This window comes from Nyctibius grandis, chromosome 7 (genome assembly GCF_013368605.1).
Source record: "Nyctibius grandis isolate bNycGra1 chromosome 7, bNycGra1.pri, whole genome shotgun sequence".
Taxonomy (NCBI): domain Eukaryota; kingdom Metazoa; phylum Chordata; class Aves; order Nyctibiiformes; family Nyctibiidae; genus Nyctibius; species Nyctibius grandis.
The window spans coordinates 47673414-47698979 of NC_090664.1; the positions used below are offsets into that span (position 1 = coordinate 47673414).

Sequence of the window (25566 nt, forward strand, 5' to 3'; positions counted from 1 at the left end):
ACTTTTCATTACTAAGCACTTTCATTTGCAAAATCCATAAGCTTCTCTTCAACAGTTCTTCAACAAAGAACTTAAAAATCATTTCCATCCGTCATACAAGTAAAATAGATGCCTGTGTTGTCAGGAGAGTGTGGTCATTTAGTAATGAGTCTAAAAAGATACTCCTTAAATTGTTCACACTGCACTAACTCAACAGCGTACCAACTGTTGGTACCCAACACCTTTGCTTCATTTCAAATCAACTGTCAAATGTAACAAGTAAAGGAAAGCTTTACTAAATGAAAAATATATGAACTGAAATGTTTGTTTAGGTTTTTTTACATGTTTTACACACTACTGTTTAAATATAGTTTAGTGCTTTTATTGTTTTCATGATTACCCAAATAACAATTTAAAAAAAAAAAATAACCAGTGGCATGTAAATACAAGTCGTTGGAGTTTTTAAACATGACTTTATGGAGGCTAATGGTACCCTCTCCATGCAGCAAGCAACCTGAGATATCTGAAGGAATTAAAGTGTTACCTGTTGTTTCTATTCATTCATACCTATGCCCTATGTATCTATAGGGCATTAGTATCTTCGTGCTGCAGGGGCTAAAAGTCATATAGCAGGAAAGAAAAGTAGCTGGTTGAAGCAGCTGACCACTCTCTGGAGAACTTAATTCTATTTGTATCTTTGCCACAAAGTTCATATGATGTGCTGGCTGAGTTACTTAGCCAAACATAGCAGGTCACTAACTGCGTTCCTCATTTTCTGGGTACGTGACTCCAGGATACTACCACTCAAAGCACTGAACTCTCAACAGCTACTTACAGTTATGGAAAACCTCTCCACCCTTGCTCTATAAAACCTTATATTGTTACCCATTATGAGACAGAAGAGTGCTAATCAGGTACTTATCAAATTGGACACCAAAAATTAAGATTAATATCAAAAACACTAACTGCATTGCACCTCTCCACCCAACAAGTGGTTTAAAAACACAGTTTCTGAAATACTCATGCTGGTATAGAGGAAGACAAATGCCTCTATGGAATTAACTGTCTTCAAAACAAGATTTTAATACTATGCAACACAGCATACATGGGATCATATATTAAACAAAGGAATGCAAATAGATGGTCACCCAGCATCTGTACCTTGTATCCCAAATATAAGGCAGATCCTGCAAGACAGCTGATTTCTTATTATATAAGTTTCTTTTGTTCTACATATGCATGACGACCTCAATGAATTCTGACATTTAACTTCTGAGTGTCGTAACTGTCCCTGTAAATTTCTTTATATGGATTTGTTTATTCATTTAGCATTTACAGAACTGTCTTAATACGTGTCTCCAAGAAAGAATCATATTACAAAACATTATCTGTGTGAAGATTAGTGGAACTTCACAATTGACTTGTTAATGGTGTCGACAAACCTGCAAGTGAAACCGCAATAAACATTTTTGTAGTTGTCCAAAACACACTTCCCCCTCCCAAACACAGTTTCCAGTTTTCACAACATGCCCTTATCTTACCTGATCCAACATGCCCTACATACTTGACAAGGCTCTTCCCTGTTTCTATGCTCCACAGCAAAGCAGTGTGATCTACAAAGATTAAAAAGTAGCTGTAAATATTGTTACAAATATATGTTTTTCACTTTTAACCGATTCAACGAACAAGTTATCTTCGAATGTAGAGCACACCATACAAAATAGATTTCAAATGTATAACAGACCAAATCCTCTTGATTACCACCTTATATATAAAATACAAAAGCTTCCTATCTTTATAACTTAATACACATCTCCTAAAAAAAATTAAGGGTGCTCTCCCAATCAGATTAATTTGCAGTAAGAAGTAAGGGAAATTCTACTTTTGATATTTTTCCTAACTTGGTTATATACTTATGTATAATGCTTCAGCTGTGTATCATGAGATTCAGAAAGAACACACAAAGCGTTCAGTGGTGAAAAAGTCAGGCAGTCACTACGAGCAAGAGTTCTATGCACAAACTATTTACCTCCTGCATAGAAGTCCCAAATGCATATAAGGTCCCCGCAGAGCACTATGAAAACTTACTTTAAGAAGAAAACACTCCAAATGCTACTCCTTTACCCTGCCAAACCCCAAAATAAATAATATAAGTATTTGTAAGTGGGGAGAACCTTAATGCTGAATCGGAGAATGGCTGTTTCCAAGTTAAATCAGGACAAAGACAAGACATCCCACACAAAGACAAAACGGGCCCCTCAGTCAGGACATAAAAATGGTAACAGTTCCATTTATGAAGCAGAGGTTTCTGGTCCAGTAAGTGTCTTTTCAGATTCTGTTCCAGCTTCAAAAGACTGTCACTTCAAACTGACCAATTCTAACTGGTTACGGTTTATTTCACTAATAATTTTTCAAAATCACACAAGCCTCTAGATTGATTTTCGGTCACAATAAATTTATTCATTAGTACCTGTTCCCTCTCAAGTGGGAAGGAAGGAATCTAGTAAATTAATAAGAACTGAAAACATCCTTACGCAAAAGCCAGATGATTGTAAGAATACAAGAATATGCAAATTATGACTAAGACTATGGCTTCTATAAAACAAAGGCTAAACAATACTATGAGAGAAAGTCTGTGGGTATCTCTGTATGCAGCCATAAAGCACTCTGTGCAAGAGCCCTCTCCAAGCAAGCAGCTCCCCAGCCCACCCATTTACACCATCCAGTAGGCTAGAGCTCACTCTAAGCAGAGCGTGACCTGTATGGAAGTTAACTGACACATACTTTAGAAAGCTCAACAAGGATCCTTGAACCTTCTAAAGGTTAAATGCATTTCAAGGAAACTGCAGTTTAAGAATTTTACAGCTACTGAACTTCTTTAAATTGACTCCTTCAGTGAGGAGCTCAGTGGTGGAGCTAAGTATTCCATCATGCTTTTGATCTACATTTGCTATAGTTTAGGGACTAAACCAGAATTTTCTAAAGATTCAAGCAACACAAAACTTTACCAGCAGATGCAGTTCCCAACACCACTGGTTGAGTTTTCGTGACACTGACATCCCAAATACCATCCCTGTGGCCAACATATTCCTTTACCAGTTGACAGATTGCCCTTGATGTTGTAGTTTTAAAACTGGATACAATCTGAAATAGCAGAGAGACCAACATTTTTTTTTTCCACATTGACCCAAGATTAAGTAATAATCTCACAAATACAAATAGATACTAACTTATTTTCATAATGATTCTTCAGTGTTCTGACAAGTTCACCATTGCCAAGAATTTGACATTTGATGGTTGGAAAGTGAGTTTGGATGCAAACACACCTCAACTACTTTTTTCTTTTTTTTTTTTTTTTTTTTTAAATACCCCCCCCTCTTTTTACAAAAGGCAAGATGAACTATTCTGTACGACAATAACACAATCTCATTGGAGTAATGAGTGGTACAAATGCAGTGTGTGCTTCCCATTCAGTTTGGGTAAAGGATTATAATTTTTAAACAAACAAACCAAAAAAAAAATCCAAACCAAAAAAAAAATCCAAACCAAAAAAAAAATCCAAACCAAAAAAAAAATCCAAACCAAAAAAAAAATCCAAACCAAAAAAAAAATCCAAACCAAAAAAAAAATCCAAACCAAAAAAAAAATCCAAAACTTTCCTTGCCTATTCCCAAACAAGGATACATCTGATAGCTAAAGACAATCCATGTTATCCAGTGTAATGTCTTTGAAAAAATGTACTACTTATTAGATAATTCTAGTAAAATCCAGAAACATTCCCATTTAAAACAGTCACTGCTTTTTTTCTTCAGAAGTGCAAAAAGCTAATCAAATCAAACATTAATCTGAGAGCGTATGCCAGTTTATTTGTGTAATAAAGTATTTTTTTTAAAGATACGTCAAACTCTCTTAAATATTTGATAAGCATATTCCTTCAAAGTCAATGCTGTTAGAGGAAAACAGAGAAGGCTCATTAAATCCAAAATAGCATATGCATAAGTAATACCAAACGAAAGGAAGAAAAAGTCTAGCAAAAATGGTAAAACTACTAGCCACTATAGCACAGGAAGGCTGAAAACACTCTACCAACAGAAAGGAACCAAATTGCAGAAATTCTACATTTTCAGATGAAAGGGGAGTGCAATACTTTTTTTTAAAGAAATAAGTTTGTCTCACTGTAACACTTCCAGAGACAACTGAAATCAAGAGTGGTGAAAAATTACTTCAGTAAGAGCAAAACCACTGTTAAAAATACCCTGTTTTTACCCTGCAAGTCTTGAAGCTCATAACTCTGCTTTGAGAAAGACTGAAAAGCTTTGTTAAAACTGAAACAGACGACTTCAATTTACCAGCATTTTCCTCTGCATGCAATTATGGGCAGGTATCTATCTGACTGGTTAAGTCAAAACCTTTTAATGCTTCAACACAAATCACGTTAAGACTTATCTATAGCTCAGTAAAAGTTAGAAAATTAATTAAGTCTACATTTCAGATACAATAAACTAAGGTTAAAATCCCATTAGCTTTTTGCATAAAAAAGGAGGTCTTAAGTATGTCATTAAAGCAAATTACTTCCGAAAAGGTTTTTAAAAGTTAAAGAATATCTGCAAGAGCATTCCAAATCCTAGGCATGTCAACTTCCCAATGACGAAATGATAAACACTCTATTTGAATTCCAAATTAACAGCTAATATGCATTTCAGTTTCAGAGCAGAAGAAGGAATGATCATTAAGGATGCACTGTAAAGAAAATGGATTAATGATAAAGATGATTAGTTCAACCATACTGCAGAGTTTCATAGGCTTTGAATACAGTCCTACAGATGCAACTTTCACTTTGAATATAGTCCTTAAACTAAACGGGGCCATGTATGAGAAGTGGAACAGTAGAACTGAGTAAACAGTTAAGGACTAATACAGTGCTCAGCTCAAATTCCAAACTTGAAATTTTTCAACTCAGCCCCACACTCGAACTATGTTTGCATTGTGTCTTTCTAATGTTTAGTCAAATCCTGATGCAAAAGTTTTCCAGGAGAAAAAAACTTCGGGTGGTGAGACACTGGCACAGGTTGCCCAGAGAAGCTGTGGATGCCCCCTCCCTGGCAGTGTTCAAGGCCAGGTCGGATGGGGCTTTGAGCAACCTGGTCTAGTGGAAGGTGTCCCAGCCCATGGCAGGGGGGTTGGAACTAGATGATCTTTAAGGTCCCTTCCAACCCAAACCCTTGTATGCTGATTCTATGAAACTATCTCCTATGCATCAGCAAGCACAGATTTTCCAAAACTGCTGGACAGTGGTTTCATTGATCATTCAATGGCAAGGCTGTAAAACTCCTTTTGGAGTATTAGCAGTCTTGAATGAACAGACAGAAGATAAGAGTTCAAGAACACTATCTAACACTAAATATCCAGATATAGATATTTAACACACACTTTTTCTACACATCATTTTTTTCCCCTTCTTTCTATTTTTGCTGTCCCTCACCTTCACATACAAGTAACTGGATAAACTACATAGTGCCTGGATTACTTCGTGGTTCCTTAACCATACACAAACAATTATCCAAGAAAGGAAAGGAAATACAAATAACATGCAACTTGCTAAAAAGAGGCATCTGCACTGCAGAAAGTTTTTAAAATAACTTCAGCAGATCTCAGATTATCATATACAAACGCAAATAAGTGGGCAATCATATCTTGAGTGTTTCAGTTTTGTCTGTCCTCTTTCTTAAAGTCATATAGTTTCATGTACTTCCTTCCATACAGAGATTTGTTAATAAGGAAACATTTGTCTACCATGTAAACAATTGAAAACTGAATCCAAACTGAAACAACTGCATGACAAACAAATTGAAACACTGTGTAAAAATGTCTCTTAAGCAGACAGGACACATTAGAAATAAGAATGAAAACTTGGTCAACTCAGGACCAGTCCAGAGCATTACACTGTGACTGATGAATGGAATTTCCTGTACAGTAACATTAAGCAGCGAAGTCAAAAACTACATCTTCCAAAAAGTTTTATTCCCTTCAACTGCTGGGTGAAGAAATACCTTCCTTTAAGAGTAATTTTCCTGATCCAAAAGAATCAGAGATCCTCAAAGTTAGTTTATGATGGAGCAAGTTGTATCATTTCAGTTTATTTTAGGATTCTGCATAAACTGTTGATGTTTTCCTGATGTCTTAACAACTGTCATAGCTAGGGACCGTTAACATTAGCAATAACATCTTGTTAACATCAAAACATGAATTTCACATAGCGATTCCTGCATCTACAAACAACTGCAGTTAAATTACAGGATCTTGTCCATTAACATATACAAAAGATTATTTTTAGAGTACCAAGCACTAAATCTACTCTCTCTCTTCAGGATTTGAGCGCTGGTGGATAATCCCTGCTGCTAAAAGCACCCTTTTCTGACACGAGTTTTGCCAACTTAATATTCAGTCTTCTAACTCAGCTAAGGGATGAAAAGTATCCAGGTATGGGAATTTTCTATGAAGGACTCGAATTAAGCATCTTTACCTCATCATTTCCCCAAGAAAATGAACAGATTGCTTTAGTCTTAGCATGTTTTACCAATATTAAAGCAGTCAAGGGTCAGCTTTCTCATTAGCACATGCAAATATTGAAAGCTCTTTTCAGAACAAACCTAAACTCTTTATAGGTTGGCAATCAGAAAAATGTAATTGTGTGCAATTCCACAAAACAACTGGTTTGTAAAACTTAAGTCTCTTCAATCACCCACAGGGGAAAAAAATAAAAAAGACTTCTGACAAGTTTTAAATTAGGCATACAGCAACAGTATAAAGGATGGGCAGGAGAGAAAAGTTGCAGTCCACTACCCCACAGAGTTTGGAACAAAATCAGTTTTTGATGAACAGCATTGTTCATTCAATGCTCATAAAAAATACAAACACAAGAATTTCAAAGTGGCTGAACTCTTAAAACTCTTCAAATGTCATTTTCCCAGACAGTGTATTAGGGAACTCTAACTGCCTCCCATCAGGATACAGACAGAAAGATCAGAGTTTGTCAGAAACTTAGTTATACTCTTTCCTGACTTTTGGCTATAGTCTCTTTGTGGGTCAAGAGACAAAAGGTTGCAGCTTTGACTATTCTGTGCAGGAAGGAAGAAGCGGCCGAAATAAAGCCAGTGCCATGAAGTTCAGAAAGGTTTCAAAGAACACACTAGAGAGATGTTCTCAACTTTATTCCCCTCAACTCTCCTCTCCACCCTCCAGTAAATTCTGATTCAAAGTTCTGGAAAGAAATATGTCAGCACACTCAAACATCTGTTGGCTATCAACTGATATGATAGATATCATACATATCTATAATAAGGTATTAAATCCTTCATGTTCCACTACTCATGACTACTTTGCTGGGCATGCATATCAGAACACCGGGAAGGTAAAGCAGTTACCCAGGAGCCTCCACCCCATACTTCCCAGCTTCCCACGCTGAAGTTGCGAGGTCTGCCTGCCTTGCCTGGGAAAGAATAAGAGCGCTACATTGCAAGCAAGTAGAAGACGACAAGCATTTAGCACCAGCCTTAAAAAAAAAATTTAAAAAAAAAAAAAAAAGATAACCAACAAAAATCCCAACACTACATTAGAGAAAGTACTAATTCATAACTACATAGCAGGTGTACTAATACTATATTGTCTCTATTAATATCATGTTGTCCTTATTTAAGTGGCCTCATTAAAATATTCATAAGTCATTAACTCTTAAGAAAAACAAAGAGGCACCTCTATGCATCAGATTGGCCAGAATAAAAAACAAAGTTTGAGAAACAACAAAATAAAAAGGAGACCAAATAAAACACAGTAACTTAGATCTATTTCACCATTCTTATTCTTACTCTCAAACCTTCAGGTTACTTAACAGATGGTATTTCCAAGACACCTACAGTCATTCCATAACCACACATTAGCCTGCAACACAGGTCACCACAGAGCTTCTTATATAGTTGGTTCACATACCAGGTCCCACTGTGGTTTCCTGACATTTCATTTACCCTTAATAATGTATCATGAAATGACCCTGAGATGGGGCAAAAAGAGCAGCAAGTAAACTCTCTATGAAAAATGAAAAGGGAGAGAGAAAGAGGAAAACAAAAATACCAGACAGATGCAATTGTGCAAAATGAAAAGCATCAGGACGGGTAACTGCGCTAAGAGACCAGGTAAAAAAAGATCGCTAGCTACTAATTTGCAAGGTTTGCAACATAAAGGAAACAAACGGTTCTAGTCTCATAGTTAAAAAATACAAATAATTTTTAAAATCTCACAGAAATCTATAATAGTACACATACAGATGCCTATTTAAATCCCCATTTCAACTGCAATACCCAAATCTTTATTCAGAAATTCACTAACTACTAAGTTCTCTATTTCCCTCATGAAACTGAATTTATTTTTTAGTTCTCTTTACAAGGGTAACCCCACATACACATGTGTGCACACACTCTCTCCCCTCCAACGTTCACTCTTTAAAAAAAGTGAGCAATTATTGTAAAAATGTCATACAGTGTGGTTGAAGTAATGGGTAATCGATGAATCCAAGACAAAGATACTGTTCCTCATGAGGCAGGTGTACTTACAGAACAGCACTACTCAGCTTAAAGGAACCACAATTTACAACTTAAAGACAGTCATGTTAGTACACACTGATGAGTAGAGGTTTAATTTGTCTCATACCTTGCTAGTAGATGCCTTGTAAGTTGTCTTTAATTTCTGAGAAAGCTGACTGGTACTATGACTGGCTGTTGAGACAAATAAATTCAAAGGAAGATATTTCAAACACAGCATTAGCTTATTTGGATAAGTAACTGGTATTAATTCCCTTCAATAAGATTCTAAGTTTTGGCCAGCAAAGTACCAAAAAGTAAATTCAAAAATACTCGTTTAGGATTCTTTGTGGTTCTCTTACCTTTTGTTTTCAGTTGTCCTTTGCTCAGTTCAGCTCCATCAATTGTCTGTCCTTCGCCTGCTAACCGCTCGTTCAGTGTATCAATCTCTCTACGTACTAACAATAAGAAAAACTCACATTAATACAAAAAATTGAGTATCATTAACAATGTCACCAACACAATATTCAAGAATTGTTATGGTTAGTAAGTAATCTATTGTATGCTAAGGACAGGAAAAGAGACCAACCGTGGTTTTATAAAAGCAGGTCTCACCAAGACATAAACCAAGACCCATGCTGAATTTTCGAGAGATCAACCTTGACCCAGATTCCAAGGAAAGTATTAGTGGCTTCTAATTACTGTTACTTTTACTAATAAATGTGGCTAAGGATTAACAAAACAGACTCTGTGAAATACATGGCACACCTATATGGAATTAAATCCAACAGAAGACAGAAAACTTGCAGCATCATAAATATTTCAGCCACAGAATTAGTATGTCATTTCTTGACAAATATTTTATTAATCACAAAACAGTATTCTCTCCTGAATGCTTGTCTACTGGTAGAGTTTCAGTAAGAAAGGTAGTGTAGCAAATGTATATTTTTATACTTTGAAATACATTATTTAATGCAGAATGACACACACATTTTACATTCGTGTTTTAGAAACACTAAATACGATCAAAATATTTTCATTGCACATCAGACAAAGCATGTATTTGTAACAAGAATATGCTTTTCTGTCAATTATCTATAACTCTCACCAGTGCCATTTCAACACAAGACAGAGTGAAGGCATAGCTAAAACAAATCAGGTATTCTTAAATTATTTCCAGTGTCTGGGCTGGTTTAACGTTGCTCAACTTCATTTTATAAAGAGCATTTTCAGTGGCTTACAGTTTTTCCTCAAAATTTGGGCTGATACTCTTTAAGTGTTCTCCTCAGGTAAAATCTTATTGAGAGGCTTTAACCAAGCAGTTTTTCACTGTTCTTGAGAATAAGTCTAGGTCTGTCTTTCCACACATTCTTAGGACTTCTTTAAAAAAAAGCCATTCACTCCTAGACTTCGAAATGTGGGAGAAGGTGACCCATGAGGAGTATGATTCTTGCCGTTTCTGAGAAATTCACTGAAGTCTCATCTCTAAGCACTAGAGCAGTCAGTTTACACTTCCATACCACATCCAAGTGCTTGAAGTAAGCAAAGCAAGATTGTCTTTCCTGTGCTCCCAGTCACATAAACCTGAACTTTTATAAAACACAGACAATATGAAAAAGAAGCAAACAGAGACAGGCTTGTAGTAACAGATGACTGAAACAAGCAAGCCAGGCTTGTTACAAGAATTGCCTGAAAGGATTAAGACTGAAGCCTGAAAGGGATAAGAAAAGGAAGAAACTAAAAATAAGTTGTAATAAGGGAAAGGGAGGGTATGAAAAGCCAGGGAGGGAAAACCTGAGATTCTCTATGTACAGTAACCACAACACTAACGTAGGAATTAGACTAAGAACGAAAAATAACAGACTGAGCATCAGAAGAGAAAAATTTAGAAATTGTCAGGGGAGTAGAAAGAGATCACAAAGGCCAGAAGTGAACTAGAACTGTGAGGTGAAGAAGGAAGATGCAGAATAAACAGAAATGGATTGGAAGGAAAATAATCATACTCCGGAGGGTACAGACAAATTCACCACTTGTTTTCTGACAAACGTTTTTGAAGTTTGGGACAGGGGGAGGAATCCCTACTTTTCTTGCTACCAGCCAACTTCTCAGCAGGAGGCTGAGAACTCAGTTGTGCAAATTGTCACTAAAATGTGTGTAGTGTTGATGATAGCCTTTAACAAACACAATCTTGGGTTTTAAGAAAATAAAAACCCAGCACATTTTCAAAAAGCACACAAGAACTTTTGTTTTTTAACATGAGTGTTAGGTTTAACTGTTGGGAACAGATTAGGTGTGGAAAAAAAATTAACTTGGAGCCAAACCAGACACATTCCACAATTCTGAATCCAAGCCACGCAGCACAGCTTCCAAAATCCAGCAAGGAAAATAGAGCAGAGGCTTTACTGTATGACTGCCTGAGTTACTTACATTGGATCCTCTTACATCACCTTGGATCACTTACATTGGATCCTCTTACATCACCTTGGATCACTTACATTACCATACAACTGCAGTCATTAAACAAATAACATTTTTTGCAGGTACACCTGGAATTTCTGTCTTAGTACTTGACTTCAAAATTCATGAACAGTTGCAGGGGCTGGTTATGCAATGTACTAAGGAATATGATCCAAAAACGCCCCATTTTACACTTTTTCAAGTAAGACACTTTTCCAATTTTAGTTACTAATATCACATTATTAAAATTAAGCCTGTAAATACACAACAAAGCCACAAACTTCAATGGCTGAACAGAGTTACTGCCAGATTAACATGGTATACACCAGAGCCTACAATGACAAGGAGACAGCCACTTCACTTTCTTTGCCCAAGAGTCAAGGAAGATGAAACACATCAGTTCTCACTACTTGTGTCAAAGAGCCGAGGAAGCGATTTTTTCTGAAAAGGTACAAGCCTCATCTTTGGCTACAAGTTCAAAACAATTCTGAAACTCCTCACAGAAATGCTACAGTAATTACACTACAGTATCCAAGGTAAGCATATCAATTAGTGCTACTATACCCTACATTCAAACAATTCATAAGTTGCTGGAAAAAAATAGATACTCACATTCCAGATTTTCAATATACAGGTTTTCAAACTCCCGCTCTATTTGTCCAAAAAGTTCAAGGAGTGTATTCCGGACAGAAGATGGTAGTTTAGAATCCTAGAAGGCAAAATATTGGGGTTTATATTTTTCTTTAGATATATTTTATGTCATTATCCCTCAATCTTAAACAGATTTTAACAGTTTTCCAGCAAGGAGGGATATTAAAACTACGACTAGTGTAGAACACAAAACAAAAAGCTCTGTGCATCATAAAATTATTCATTTTACATACCCCTTCTCTTTCAAGGGACAGAATTCAAATCACCTGTGAGGGTTTTTTTGTTTTTACTAGAGATAAATTATAAAACCAAGACACATGTACAACTCATTAAAGAAAAAAGGTGGGAAAAAACTATAATATAATGTCAAGGTGCTTCCAGTTCAAGAAGAAAGAATACCTTTGGTTGACAAAGTAATTCAGAAGTTGACTACGCATTAGGTTAGGAAGTTGTCACCACAAAGCACTTTATTACCAAACCTTGAGACAAACTAACCTTTTAAACATATTTTTAACATCTACCTACTTTTGTAACTAACCACAACTAAGTGTGAAGGAAACTGCAATTTCTAATCCTTCCATCCTCGTATATTATTCAAGCATCTCCTCTTCACAGAAAGTATTTTAAAGCAAATTCACAGAGGAGGGCTGATTTTTTTTCTTCAGCATAATCAACATAGCAATGCCGAGGCACAAAACCAAGTATGTAATAAAACCATTGACACAGGATTTATATGATCTGAGCTCAATACACAGTATAACCACAAGTTTCTGTTGGCAAGTTATTTAGATTTTACGCATCTGACTATAAAACAGAGATCAGCACCATATTTTCCCTGAACAAACGCATACCATATCCAAAGCAAGTAAGTACTGATTTCTGTTGGGAGTCAAGGTTCTCACTGTATCAATAATTCTGTTATCAAACACTTGAGCAGACAGTGAGTAAAGCAGAAGACAACTGACTGCAGTACGTTGAGAACATAGTACTAACAAACATCTTAAAATTCAAAGCACAGCATGCTACTAAAAATGGCACATTAGAAAGCAGAAAATATGGTCATTAGTCTAATAACTATAATCAATTAATCCACTACAAGTATGAAATAAAGGATGAATCGTCCTTCCTCACTACATAAATAAATTCTACCAAACCTGTTCTATTCTTCAGTTGCTGGTGTACCACAGTACGTAAGTTGGCTTACTGCACTTATTATTTATCTAGGTAGCCAGCTATAAACTTTTTTTAAAATAAGCTTCCATTTAACTGAGCCTTACCCTAACAACAAAAAAACTCAACTACTCCTTTGTAGCATATCTAACCTGTCATCTCACAATTCAGTAAGACATCTTATTACTGGACAAACCTGTAAATAATGCAGCTGTATTCAAAAATTGAGAAATATCTACGCAAGGAAACAAGTTACCAAATTTCAAAGTGAAATTAACATGGTATCATGTATACCTTATTATTAATGTATCAGTGTTCATCTATCAAATATACAGGGAATGTGCCCACCAGCAACATCTACTTTTTTTAAACAAAGCAAAAGTATGTAATTTCAAAATCTTGAAATCATCAGGTATTAGCAAAAAAAAGAAAACTGAGTCAGCTTCTGCCACAGCACAAATAACTATTTCAGGTCTAGAAGTATAGAAGCAGCATTGCTAGAATGTGGTACAGATGTTAGCACAGGACACCACTCAAATTCCAGTGAAATTCATTATTCAATGCAAGTTTAAGGATGATTATAGCTTGTTTTGTTCTTATGTGTTCCAGCAAACCCAAACCAAAAGAAATTGGTTCCATTCCTATAAACAGACTGAATTGGGAAGAAGCGTATATATACTAGCCATCAGAGGGCAGCAAGTGCCTTCCACCAAGACAGTGTCTAAACAACCAGGATTCAGTCTCACTCACATTTTGGTTCATACAGTCAAGATTATTATCTTCAGAAACAATTAGAAAAGCCTATCATGGTCCCAGTTTTGTAAGTTATTTCTGAACATCAGTTTTAAAGAGAAGAGCAAGAGAAACCACTAATAGCCATGACATAGAGCACATCTGCCGTGTGCATAATTCAGTTCGACACCAGTTTCACAGCTACTTTACGCTGACAGAAACAGGCACTGTGCTGAAAGAAGTGGTCTATGCTCCTTATGCCCCCCTAGGATATTCCCCTCTGCATCTTCATCTGCCTCTCTGTTGAGACAGTACTTTTGTTCATGCATTCACAGTCAACCAGAACGTGAAACAGATCCCGATTAAAATCAACTTGAAACAAAATTGATTAAACAAGAATACTATACAATGAAACACTGAAGTTAGAAGAATTATTCCCAATTCAATTACCCAGTAATTCCATACAGCAAGGTTATGAAAGAAACTAAGTTATCCTACAACTTTCAAAACAGGAAAGGAGATATAGAAAAGATATTCAATCCACTTCTCAGAGTCTGAAAGCATAAGCAAATCTAAACCTGTCCTAAAGCACCCAGCATCATAAAACATATCCACTTCCTTCACTCTCTTTAAAGTTGGCGTTATTTATATTAGCTTATTAAAATACCATGCAATAATGTTATCTGTTTATCTGAAAAAGTACTTATCTAGACCTCATGTGGTTTACAGCTCCACTGTGAAGGGGCATTAATACTCTCTACTTGTTAGAATCTGCCATTGGTTGTTCAAGGTTAAAGGTCAACAAAATTAAATAAGATGATACGTAAAACATTTAAAACATTTACATATTACAGCATAATACACTTATAGAGATTGATAACAAATACTAAAACAGCTTAAAATTTTGGTTTACTACACAGAAGTGACAGCATGCCTTGACCTCTCAGCTGCCCTTCACTCCTTTCCTGAAGTAAGGCTGTAACAGTCCAAACACATGAACAGTTTTCTATCCAAGTACTTACATTCTCCAACTTCCAGATGACTAGAAGCAACAACTTGGGCTCTGTTAGTTCCCAGAAAACTAACACTGTAATTCACTGAATAACATATTCAATTTTTAAAAATTTTTAAAATATTTCACAACACTGAGAAAACACAAGGTTTTCTCTTCAGAGTATCTGCGGAGTCCAGAAAGTGAGGTTTCTCGTAGCCAAACACCGTTAGTATTTCAAACCACCTCTCTGATAAAAATCAAGTTTTGCATCATCTTTGCTAGGCCTGCATTAACATTGCATAGTCAATTTGACAATAAATAGTTTTCAAACTGATATTTGCTTATCTTTGACAGCACTACTTCAAACACTTCGTATTGGACCCTTACCTACACTTAATCTCAACATTGTTAGGTGAAACGCTCCAAGTGGCTCCAGACTGCGTCCGCTACACAGACTGACATGAATAAGAAAATTACAGAAGTTTGTGGTTGTTGTTCTTTCCCTTAAGTTTAATACACAGATCACACCTTCTTTTAACCCAATTTGAAAAAAAAATCCACACAAACAAAAATTAAAGTTAGCTCACGCCTCCGTCAAGCAGGCAATATTTGTTTACTTTACGGAAAGGAATGCAGAACAGCATTACCACTAATACTTTCCCTATCAGAGTTGAAATAACAAATATTTCAGTTTATTCATATTCCTGGGTTACTACTATCCCAAATTAGAACTTCTAAAATCAAGAACCAATCTTCAGCTTCAATGGGGGGAGGGGGGAGGTGCAGCGAAATAAATAGGCTGTTTCTTTGTACTTCTTCATGGTTTTATCATTCAGGTAAGAACACAAAAGACGATAAAAAGCTCCACAGGTCTGAATACAACCTGAAACACTGCCAACATCCACGTCAATAGTCTCCAAAGACAGTCAGCACTTACAAGCAAGAAAGTCTGCTGTTCCTGCAGCTTTACTGGACTTATTTCACTACTTAAGTTTATTTAATTTCTTCGCATAGAAAACACTTCTCATAAAAAAAGTTACAGAAGTTACCCAAGCAGCAGTGTATCACCTTACCTGCCCTTCCAACATGTCTCTCTGCAGTCCTGCCCGTTCTTGCTCAGAACTGTTGGTTCTTCGGATTGAGAGGCTGTGCGATTTACGTTTCTGCTTTGCTTGGCGAGCAGATGCACAACTTCCACTTTCTATTGGCATTACTTCAAAAAAACAGCTTCACAGAGGCTCCTATGATAAACTAAGGACAAGCATTACACATTACAAATTGCTCTGCCAAACTAACCAGAGTTTAGAATTTTTTCTCAAAGTAGAAATATTTAGTTCTACTAAATTTTCTGAGTTGTTCAGGGTGTCATTAAAAAGAAGGGACTCCTATTACATACAGCTATTCTTCAAACAACACTAAGTTCAAAAACACATATGCATATGCACAAAGTGGAATCACTTTTGCATTACTTATTCATTAGCTAACAAACCTCCACAAACGGAAAACAAATTCCACTACCTTGCTCATTTTGGAGAGCACTAGCAGAGACAGCCCCAAAATGCTTCCAGGAAACAATTATTATGCATACCATATTTCACTGAAATGCATGCAAAATTAAAACCCAGCTGGAAAATGAAAGCAAACAGACATGATAATTTAGGGACACTGTCAGGTTAAAAATGTATTATGCAACAGTAAGTGTTAGTATACAAAATTTAACAGATGTGCTTGTTCGCACATAAGCAGAAATTAATTTTAATGACAGAAAACTACTTTCCACCATTTTTGACAGCTCATGGTTTCATTTTCTTGGATAGTAAAAGTGTTCATGAACATATGAGAGGAGTGAAAGCGCACCTGACTTACCAGGTGGTGGTGGTTGTTAATTTTTGTCAGCTTGTTAAAGCCAAATATGCATTTTAATATCCTTAAAAACACCTGACAGTATCACCAGTTAATATTACCATGCACGATCTACTGCTTTCCCCTGTTTAAGACAAATCAAATTATGTTTGATTTCTTGTATAAACATGGAGAATATGCTCTTTACTGCCAAAATCTTACTTTTTACAGACATCTAATTACTGGATTTTTTTTTAAATTAAACCTGATACTCAAAAGAAATTATTTTTAGTTTCATGGGGTAACAGTTTTTAAACATTTCAAATGTTTTAAGATTGATTACTCAAATTTTTTCAAGTATGAACACTGAGAACAAAACAAAAATTCATTCTCCAGCATAAATGATTTCTGAAACAACAATTACAACTTAAAATAGCTGCAACAGTCTGCAGAGAAATAGGAGAGCAGAGCTGGCAAAGCTAACAAAGCAACCGAGCTTCCTTTTAAATAAGTTCAGCAGAGAAAATTTAAACCAAACCCAGGGCCACTTCCAATTTAAGATCCGCCAACACACCAGATCTCAAGCTAGGAATGAGCACCATCGCGATTAACAAGACCAGGCGTTAACCAGTTCAGTGGTTCTGACATGGTATTTTCAGCTTTTCAACACATCATAAAGCCAAGGAAATGCACAGCTTACTAAAAATACAGTATGCACCATGAAGAAAAACAGCTTGAAATTTGCTTCGGTTTTTATATCACAAAATTAAAATATATAAAGATATTTAAATTTATATCAAAATGAGACTAGATTTCGTTAAGGTTTTGATGCCCAACCATCCTCAAATTTTCTCATTAAAAATCTTGGTATTTTAATTAGCTTCTGGAATGCCCGAGTTCCAGTAACCTGACACCAATTCCATAGTGAATCTAAAATAAAATTCAGGTTGCACCAGTATCTCATACTGCACTGAAATGATTTTGTTCATTTCCTCCGGACTCTGCACAGGCCTCCCCTGCACCTAATCCCATCAGAGCTTTTTATGTGTGATTAATCAGTAGTAACTAATTAGCTACATTCCCAAATTAAAGAAGGACGAAAAGAAAGAACTACCATTGGGTAGTTTCTTATTTGACTAGATTTTTTTTTTCACTGTGGCTAGATTCCTCTGCCATAGAAAGACAGGACCGAAATTATAAAAAGCCCATCCCACAAACAAGTTATTGCCAATTTTCTGAGCTTCACTAAGTATCTTCCTGTTCCTGGACATATGGTCAACAATTAGGAATAGGTTTTCAGTGCTCATTACACGTCTGTTTCTTTTCAAAATATGATCAGATCCCAAACACATCTATATTCTCCTCTCTTCCAGCCTCCTTCCTATCTCCCTTGGGAACCACTCTTTCAAGGGTTTCCAGTTTACTGGTTTCTGCAGTGTTCAGATTACTTTTTAAGGCCCAAAGCACCAAACTCTGTGTGCATACACACAAATGTGTTAAATAGTTTTATATCTATACAAAACAAAAAAAAAAACACAACAAAAATCTAATTCTTAATTCCTGACAGATATAGCTCCTGAGCCGTAGTTACACACAGAGATGTTGGTATGGGTTATGCCTTACCAGGCATTGTTTTAACTACGTTAACTTCCATTTGCATTCTGCTGCCAAGCAACTTAATTTTAGAGGACTCCACCAAGAAACACCCTTTTCTGGATCTCGTCCAACCCCCCCCGCAGTGAGCAGGGACATCTTCAACTAGATCAGGTTGCTCAGAGCCCCAACCAACCTGACCTTGAATGTTTCCAGGGATGAGGCATCTACCACCTCTCTGGGCAACCTGTTCCAGTGATTCACCACCATTATCGTAAACAATTTTTCCTTATATCTAATCTAAATCTACCCTCTTTCAGTTTAAAACCGTTACCCTTTGTCCTATCACTACAGGCCCTGATAGAAACTCTCTCTCAGTCTTTCTTATAAGCCCCCTTTACGTATTCAAAGGCCACAATAAGGTCTTCCCAGAGATGACTCTTCTCCAGGCTAAACAACCCCAACTGTCTCAGTCTTTCTTCATATAAAAGGTGTTCCAGCCCTCTGATCATTTTCGTGGCCCTTCTCTGGACCCACTCTAACAGGTCCATGTTGTTCTTGCACCATTGGCTACAATCAGACACGACTCACTTTCTTGGCTGCAAGTGCACATTGCTGCCTCACGTCTGATTTTTCATCCCCCAGGATCCCCAGGTCCTTCTCTGCAGGACTGCTCTCAATTCATTCATAGAATCATAGAAGCATTTAGGTTGGAAAAGGTCTTTAAAATCATCTAGTCCAACCGTTAACCCAGCACTGCCCAGTCCACCACTAAACCATGTCCCTAAGCGCCACATCTACACGTCTTTCAAATACCTCCAGGGATGGTGACCCTTTTGGTGAAGAACTTTTTCCTAATATCCAATCTAAACCTCCCCTGGTGCAACTTGAGACCATTTCCTCTTGTCCTATCACTTGTTACTTGGGAGAAGAGACCAACACCGGCCTCGCTACAACCTCCTTTCAGGTAGTTGTAGAGAGTGATAAGGTCTCCCCTCAGCCTCCTTTTCTCTAGACTAAACAGCCCCAGTTCCCTCAGCTGCTCCTCATCAGACTTGTGCTCTAGACCCTTCACCAGCTTCATTGCCCTTCTTTGGACACACTCCAGCACCTCAATGTCTTTCTTGTAGTGAGTACAGACCGTACATGCTCCAGTCTATATTGATATTGGGGGTTGCCCCAACCCAAGGTGCAGGACCTTGCACTTGGCCTTGTTGAACTTCATGAGGTTTGCATGGGCCCACTCCTCAAGCCTGTCAAGACCGCTCTTGATGGTATCCCTTCCATCCAGCGAATCAACTGCACCACTCAGTATCAGTACATACAGATTTGGCAGCTATACATTCTAGCATGTAGAATTTAAAGGGACACAGTCAAATGCATGAGATTACATTTTTATGCAGTGAAATTCTCACATTAACTACACAGAAGTTGCTACTTTCACAGCTCATAATCAAACAGAAAAGATGAGGTAAGAAACACCTCCACTATTGTATCTATCTGCTAGCAGCACTTGACCTGCAGCCAGTGTCGCTGCCAGTAATCGCGCTCTCCTCATGACCACATCACTCATGCACTGTTCTGGAGAGAGCAAGCATGCACGCTCCTCCCCAGGCTCTGCAAGAGGGTGCACACAGCCATAGCAAAGCTGTAACCAAAGAGGCAACAAGCAGGCATGTGCATACAGAGGACAGGAAGGAGAAGCCGAAGGGGACTAGCTCCACTGCCTTTAGTATTATTCTGAATTCCACCAAATAGCCTTATAAACTTTCAGTAAGGGAGCAATAATTAAAGAGTTTTCAGAACCAGGATGCCAATTCAGTTTTAAAAAGTGACAGTGTCCCTTTAAATATTAACTTATCTTTGACAATTTCAGAACTATTTTGATGCTAATTGCAACAGTAAGAAGGTTTTTCAAGAGTAGATTTCCCAAAATAGATCCTTGGCAATATGATGCTAAAAAAAATAAATAAATAAGGTGCTCATTTCTAGCAGTTACCTGATTCCCCTTATTATGTAAGGTTTTCAAACAATGAAAATTACCTGTCCAGAATATCAGTGTCATGTTACATATCCTATGAAAACCATATTAAATATTGATTAGTGAAACAGTCAGTAGTATACAAACCAGTCAAAGTCTTTCACATATTTGAAATTTTTGTAGTTAGAACATACCAGACGACAGGAAAGGGGGATGAGGGAAAACATCAACACAAATCATGGCTAAGCACCAAATCCCAGTCAAACGAAGTAAGAAAAAAGGGCTTCAAAACAACCTATTACATATTGTTAGTCAGATGTAGTTAATCATAACTTTTGCGTGTTACAAATGGGTTCTGAAAAGATAAGTTACTAAATTCACTTTCCTTCTACTTAGTAATTCTACAAGTAGGACAAAAAAAATCAATGAGTATGGGACTCTTGTTTCCAGAACCAAACGAAGCTGAATTCACAAAACCTAAAAATTAGCAATCAAGAGTAAAAAAAGCTGACCAAAAGTACAAAGAAAAAAGAAAAAAAAACAAAAACAAAACAGAAAAGGGGGAAGAGTGTTGTATTACTAAACTATATTTAATAAAGGTGGTAGTTCACAAGTACTGTATTATTAAAAAGTGACTTTATGAGACACATTGAGCATTCTGTTCAATTGTTTTGAAAAATCCCACATTTGCATGGTGTTATTCACATAATGATCTGTCAAAGCCTCAAGAGAATGGTACCAAATTAATTTCTGACAAAGTCAATCAGCAGAAGTAGAGGAGAAAAACATGCCCTAGAAAACATCTAGACCATAGGTGATTACTACTTTCTGAATGCAAAGATACTTCAGTATTTCAGTTATGCTGTTTAATTAAACTCAGCATATTTTACAGTGTATTAAATTAAAGTTCTGCCACCTCCCTTTCTGTAACAGATGTTACTATGTATTCAGTCACAGGAAATATTTCATCAGAGTAACAGTAAAGAGCAGATGTGTAAACAATTACTGTTTTATTCAGCTACAATAGAGAAATGGCATCAAAAGTGCACACACTGGTCTTACTGGGCTCAAAAATTCACTGCAGCAGTCAACTCATTCTACTTGCCTACTTCTTCTACTCTTGAACACAGAAGAAGCAAACCGCTGAGAGGAAAGAATTCCTGGGGTATGCGTGCAGCTGAAGCCAGGGAGAAAATCTGTTCTAAGAAGTGTCAGAGCACAGACAGAATGGCTACAGTATTGCATTTCCTTTTTTGTTCATTCAAGACAACACACAAGTCTGGAAAGGGAAAGCATCAGGAAGTTTCAGCAACATCTCTTACCCAAGATCTCCCTGCTCCATTTTGTTCAGTTTAGCAACAGCAATGCTATTTAAAGGACTGTTTCAAACAAATAAAAAACAAACACACACAAAAAAAACCAAAAAGCAGAAACCATTTTACTGTATTTGTGTGTGCTCTTAAATCTCTTAGTCTCAGGTCTCTTATTTTCAAACATGATTTAGAACAAAATTTCAGTGTACGCTACAAAAGAAACAAAGGCTTTTTACAACAGTAATTATTGTCCTGTGCAACATCAAAACATTAAGATACAAAGATGCCAATCAACATGGGGGTTTTTTTTCACAAAGCAGGGAGGGAAAGGGGAAAGAAAGGAGAATGATTACAGTTATTAAGTTCTTAATTACATGTAACTTGGTTTGACAGCATTACTCATGAGTTAAGGGAATTTAAGTATTAAAGTACGCCACTACATTCTTTACTAATATGCAAAAAAAAAAATCAAATTTAAAGGAGTAAAACTTTCATTTTGAGGTCTTCAGTGAACAATTTGTTTCAAGGGTGCTGTACATTCAAGTGCCATTAATTCAGTGCAAGCACCAAGAATACAGCACACCTGAGAAAGATCAGGCTAAACAGACTTATTTGTAAGACTAGGGTTCTTTCTAAAGATAAGTTATTTCAGAAACAAAACCACTCCAGATCATCACAAATGATACTAGAACCACTGATAAGCGTGCTCAAACCTTATGAAATCCACTCAAGCATCACAACATCAATTTTTTTTTTCTAAATTTAGTGCAGCATACTTTCAAACAAAACTGGGTGTTCCTCGAAATGTAAAAGGGGAAAGCATCCACCACTGAAAAGCTGACAGAAAGCACAGTAAAGAAGCCACACCAATGAATTTTAAGTATGTTACACAGCTGTAAATCAACGATAAAAGCTTTAACACATTAGTAAGTATTTACTCTGAGCAAGCTTCTAACACCAACATCGAAGCTAAGTCAGCCCAGTTTTGCTGCTAGCAAGCTTTGATCTTGCTAATTCAACTATGTCAGCAAATGCTGCAATCACAGCAAAATGCAGTGCAGACCTAGCCTGGCCAAACAGTCTATGAAAGCAAGAAATGATACTCTCAACCATACAGATTTATTTTAACTAATATTAAACAACAATAATTATCAAACTTGGATGATTTTTTTTAATTTAGAATATAAAAGAAACCTGCCTGGGTCCACTAATAATCATCAGACCAAGACCTGTTAAGTGAAATTGCTGATGTGCTGAAAGCATACAATTTTCCTTTGTGATCTGTGCCACCTATGCTCCCTGAGTGTGCTCCCTTTTTCAACTAGTTTAAATGGTACAAGGTACAATATAATCTTAAGTTTAACACTAGTTAGTTACCTATATCTCGTACCTTGTTTTATTAATAGGTACTGATTAGCTGACTTTATTGAATAGTTCAACAGACAGCATCAGGTCCTGTTCAATTACTTACTGCTGGTTAAATCCTAAAATACGTTTGAAGGCTACTCTATTTCCTTAGCTGTTTCACGGACATTTTCGCTCCCATTCCTGTATTAGCAAATCCCTAATAGCTTAGAAGTAGTCTACATGCATGCACAGGTATGCAAATACAAGACCTGAGGGGGAAGACTCCTAAGGAAGCTCAAGAGCAAAGGTGGTTTAACCAGGTATTTGTCTAAGGAAGCACTGTGCCACATTCAGGGGCCAGAATCCTACCGTGCTAGTCTCTAAACAAACAACATTTAGGTACTTATTATCGATGTAGTAGCTAAATTGTTATTATGCTTTTATGCAAGCAGGGTGACCTCTAATGCCATTGCTCTTCATTTAGGAATGTATTACTTGCTAATAAATTAGAATTTTTTACTGCTTAAGACATCAACAAAAGCAAGTAACTTTGAGATTAACTATAATACATTTAGCAAGCTTTTCTGAAGCACCAATAAATATCCTTTGCGCAACACATTCTTGAAGCATTTCCTCATATGGCCTACCACAGAGAACTACCAAATCTTCCAACAGTACATGTAACAGCACTGCAAATATACAGTCCTTCCATCTTGAAACACTAAGACATTCCCAAAATAGTCAGTGAGTATTACTCAAGGATGAGAAAATAACAAATCACTCTGGTTTGTAAGGAGACCATCCAGATTCCTGCCCATTCCTCGGTGGTCACGCGTCTAGTACTAACAGATTCTCCCCACAGAGGTTTGAAGCAGTGGCCTCCAGAACAAGCCCCTCACACTGGCCGTCACCTCACAAGACAAGCTACTAGTCTTAGCTCCAAGACTTAAAAATTCCATGACATAAAACAACCCCAATCTCATCTCAAATGTATAAAATGCAATACCACTTAACTTCTCCTTACTTGACACATATCAGTTCTGGCTTGCAATTTCTGGATTTTGTAGAAGTAAGCTCTTCTTTTAAGACACCATCACCACACTCACAATATTTCTTCAGTGACTGTACCAACACTCTCAAGCATTTCAGTCCATACAAGGGACCGCATTCTTTAAACAAGCCCTAAATTTAAAAGAAAGTTGGTGGAAGGGCATGTCTACATTAGAGAGACAGTGTCATCTTAGAGGCACCTTTAGATTTAACATGATAAACCTAGTTTAGGGACAAACGTACATATAAACAACTGGCATTAAAAAAAAACACCACATATTACAGTGGCTTCTGCCTTAAATTCTAATGTTTGGTACAGGCACCTTTTCTTAAAATAACTGCCCAAGTCCACAACACACAAAGCACATTTAAAGTTATTATAACAAGACAGTTAAGGCTGACACACAGGATCTTATCTAATGTAAACTACCCATTAGAAAACATACTTGAGGATTCTTGAGGTTACCAGCTGACTTTCAAAAACATCACATAAGAAATGCCAACAGCAGGCTTGCTTGGAAAACAGTTTCAGAAATTCACTCAAGGAGAAATGTGATGTTGCAAAATGGGTGCCTGAACAATAGACATTTGTATAATTTCAAGGTGTATTCAATGACACTGAATCACTTCAAAGAAGCTGTTCCACCAGTTCTTTACATAAATCTTCCATGAATTACTGATTTTTTTTTTAAAGCATACTTTAAAACGCTATAACTAAACAAACTGACAAAAACAAACTTTAACAAGCTGGGAGATGTAACAAGAGGGATAAAAATACAAGTAGAAGTTTCTCTTTTCTTGCAGCACCAGGATGTCCTTGAACAACGGTTCAAGGCTTAACTTGAAAAAGTCTTCCTCATCTTTGCACAAGCACAATCTTTTTGTTCAATTTCCTTCTACAACTGGAACCTAATGTTTACTCAACCTCTGAATATATTAAGCATATTAATTTTTCTCTCAATTTTGTTTTCACCATTTTCACCTCAGGAAAAGAGAGAAATACTGCAAATGGCTCTTTACAGACATAACTTTTACCCATCTCAGATGGCTCCAAGTCATCCTCCTGCTGCCAAAGGCTAGATCTACCCCGTCCCACCACAAACACCGCTTCCCTTCCTTGTGCAGTTGTGTCTCACTTCAGGGAATTCGGGCCTTTCATTTTTACTCCATTTGTACATGTGTCAGAGGATCTGAATTCAACCTGTAACCGAATGAGGTACTACACTTGGGTTGTCTTTAGGAAAAGCAGTAGCATATAAACTAAGTCAGCGAGCAGAGGCTCCTCAGCAGGCACTCTCGGTTTCACCTGGAAACCATCCCTACAGCCTCGGGCTGCCAGTGTCAAAAAAAATATATTGAAAAAAACCCCAGCACATAGGAGGAGAAGGGCTTATTTTAGGTTATTTTGGTTTTTCAGAAAGAATGCGCAAGTCACTTCCCGCGGAAACAAACGGGAACAGGACGGGCTGGGAGGGGGTGCCTGGGCAGGGGCCCCGCTTCACGCCACGGGCCTGGCGAGGCGGCGGCACCGCGCAGGGAGCGCCCGCCGCCCGCGCCGCCGCGCTTCCCCCGAGACCCCCGCCCCAGCCCTCCCCTTCCCCGCCGCTCCCCCCGCGTCCGGCTGGACCGCGCCGCGCCCGCAGCCCCTCGGGGGAGCCGCTGCCGCCGGCGGCTAAAGGGGGTGTCTCACCGGGCGGGAAGATGGCGGAGGGTCTGCGCCCCGCTGAGGGGAGCGGGGAGGGGGGCGCCGCGGCCCCCCGCACTCACCTGTCAGCCACAGCCGGGGCGGCGGGCGGGAAGGGGCAGGGCGGCAGACGGCGGGGGGAAGGAGGAGGAGGAGGAGGAGGAGGAGGAGGAGGAGGAGGAGGAGGAGGAGGAGGGCGG

The 25566-nt window shown here is 37.6% G+C and overlaps 1 protein-coding gene across 2 annotated transcripts in view; it reads right to left on the reverse strand.

Annotated features, from left to right (window-relative positions):
• WDR37 (WD repeat domain 37) overlaps positions 1 to 25566 on the reverse strand; it is a 62086-nt gene extending 36520 nt beyond the window's left edge. Inside the window, exons 1-8 of one of the 2 annotated variants that reach the window (XM_068405417.1) lie at positions 25450 to 25566; positions 20035 to 20066; positions 15630 to 15807; positions 11622 to 11718; positions 8915 to 9010; positions 8683 to 8747; positions 2988 to 3123; positions 1521 to 1592 (exon numbers count right to left, since the gene is read on the reverse strand). In XM_068405417.1, coding sequence (XP_068261518.1) covers positions 1521 to 1592; positions 2988 to 3123; positions 8683 to 8747; positions 8915 to 9010; positions 11622 to 11718; positions 15630 to 15767 — 604 coding nt within the window. In that variant the 5' untranslated portion in view covers positions 15768 to 15807; positions 20035 to 20066; positions 25450 to 25566. The remainder of the gene's footprint in view (positions 1 to 1520; positions 1593 to 2987; positions 3124 to 8682; positions 8748 to 8914; positions 9011 to 11621; positions 11719 to 15629; positions 15808 to 20034; positions 20067 to 25449) is intronic. The other variant, XM_068405418.1, reaches the window with a different exon arrangement.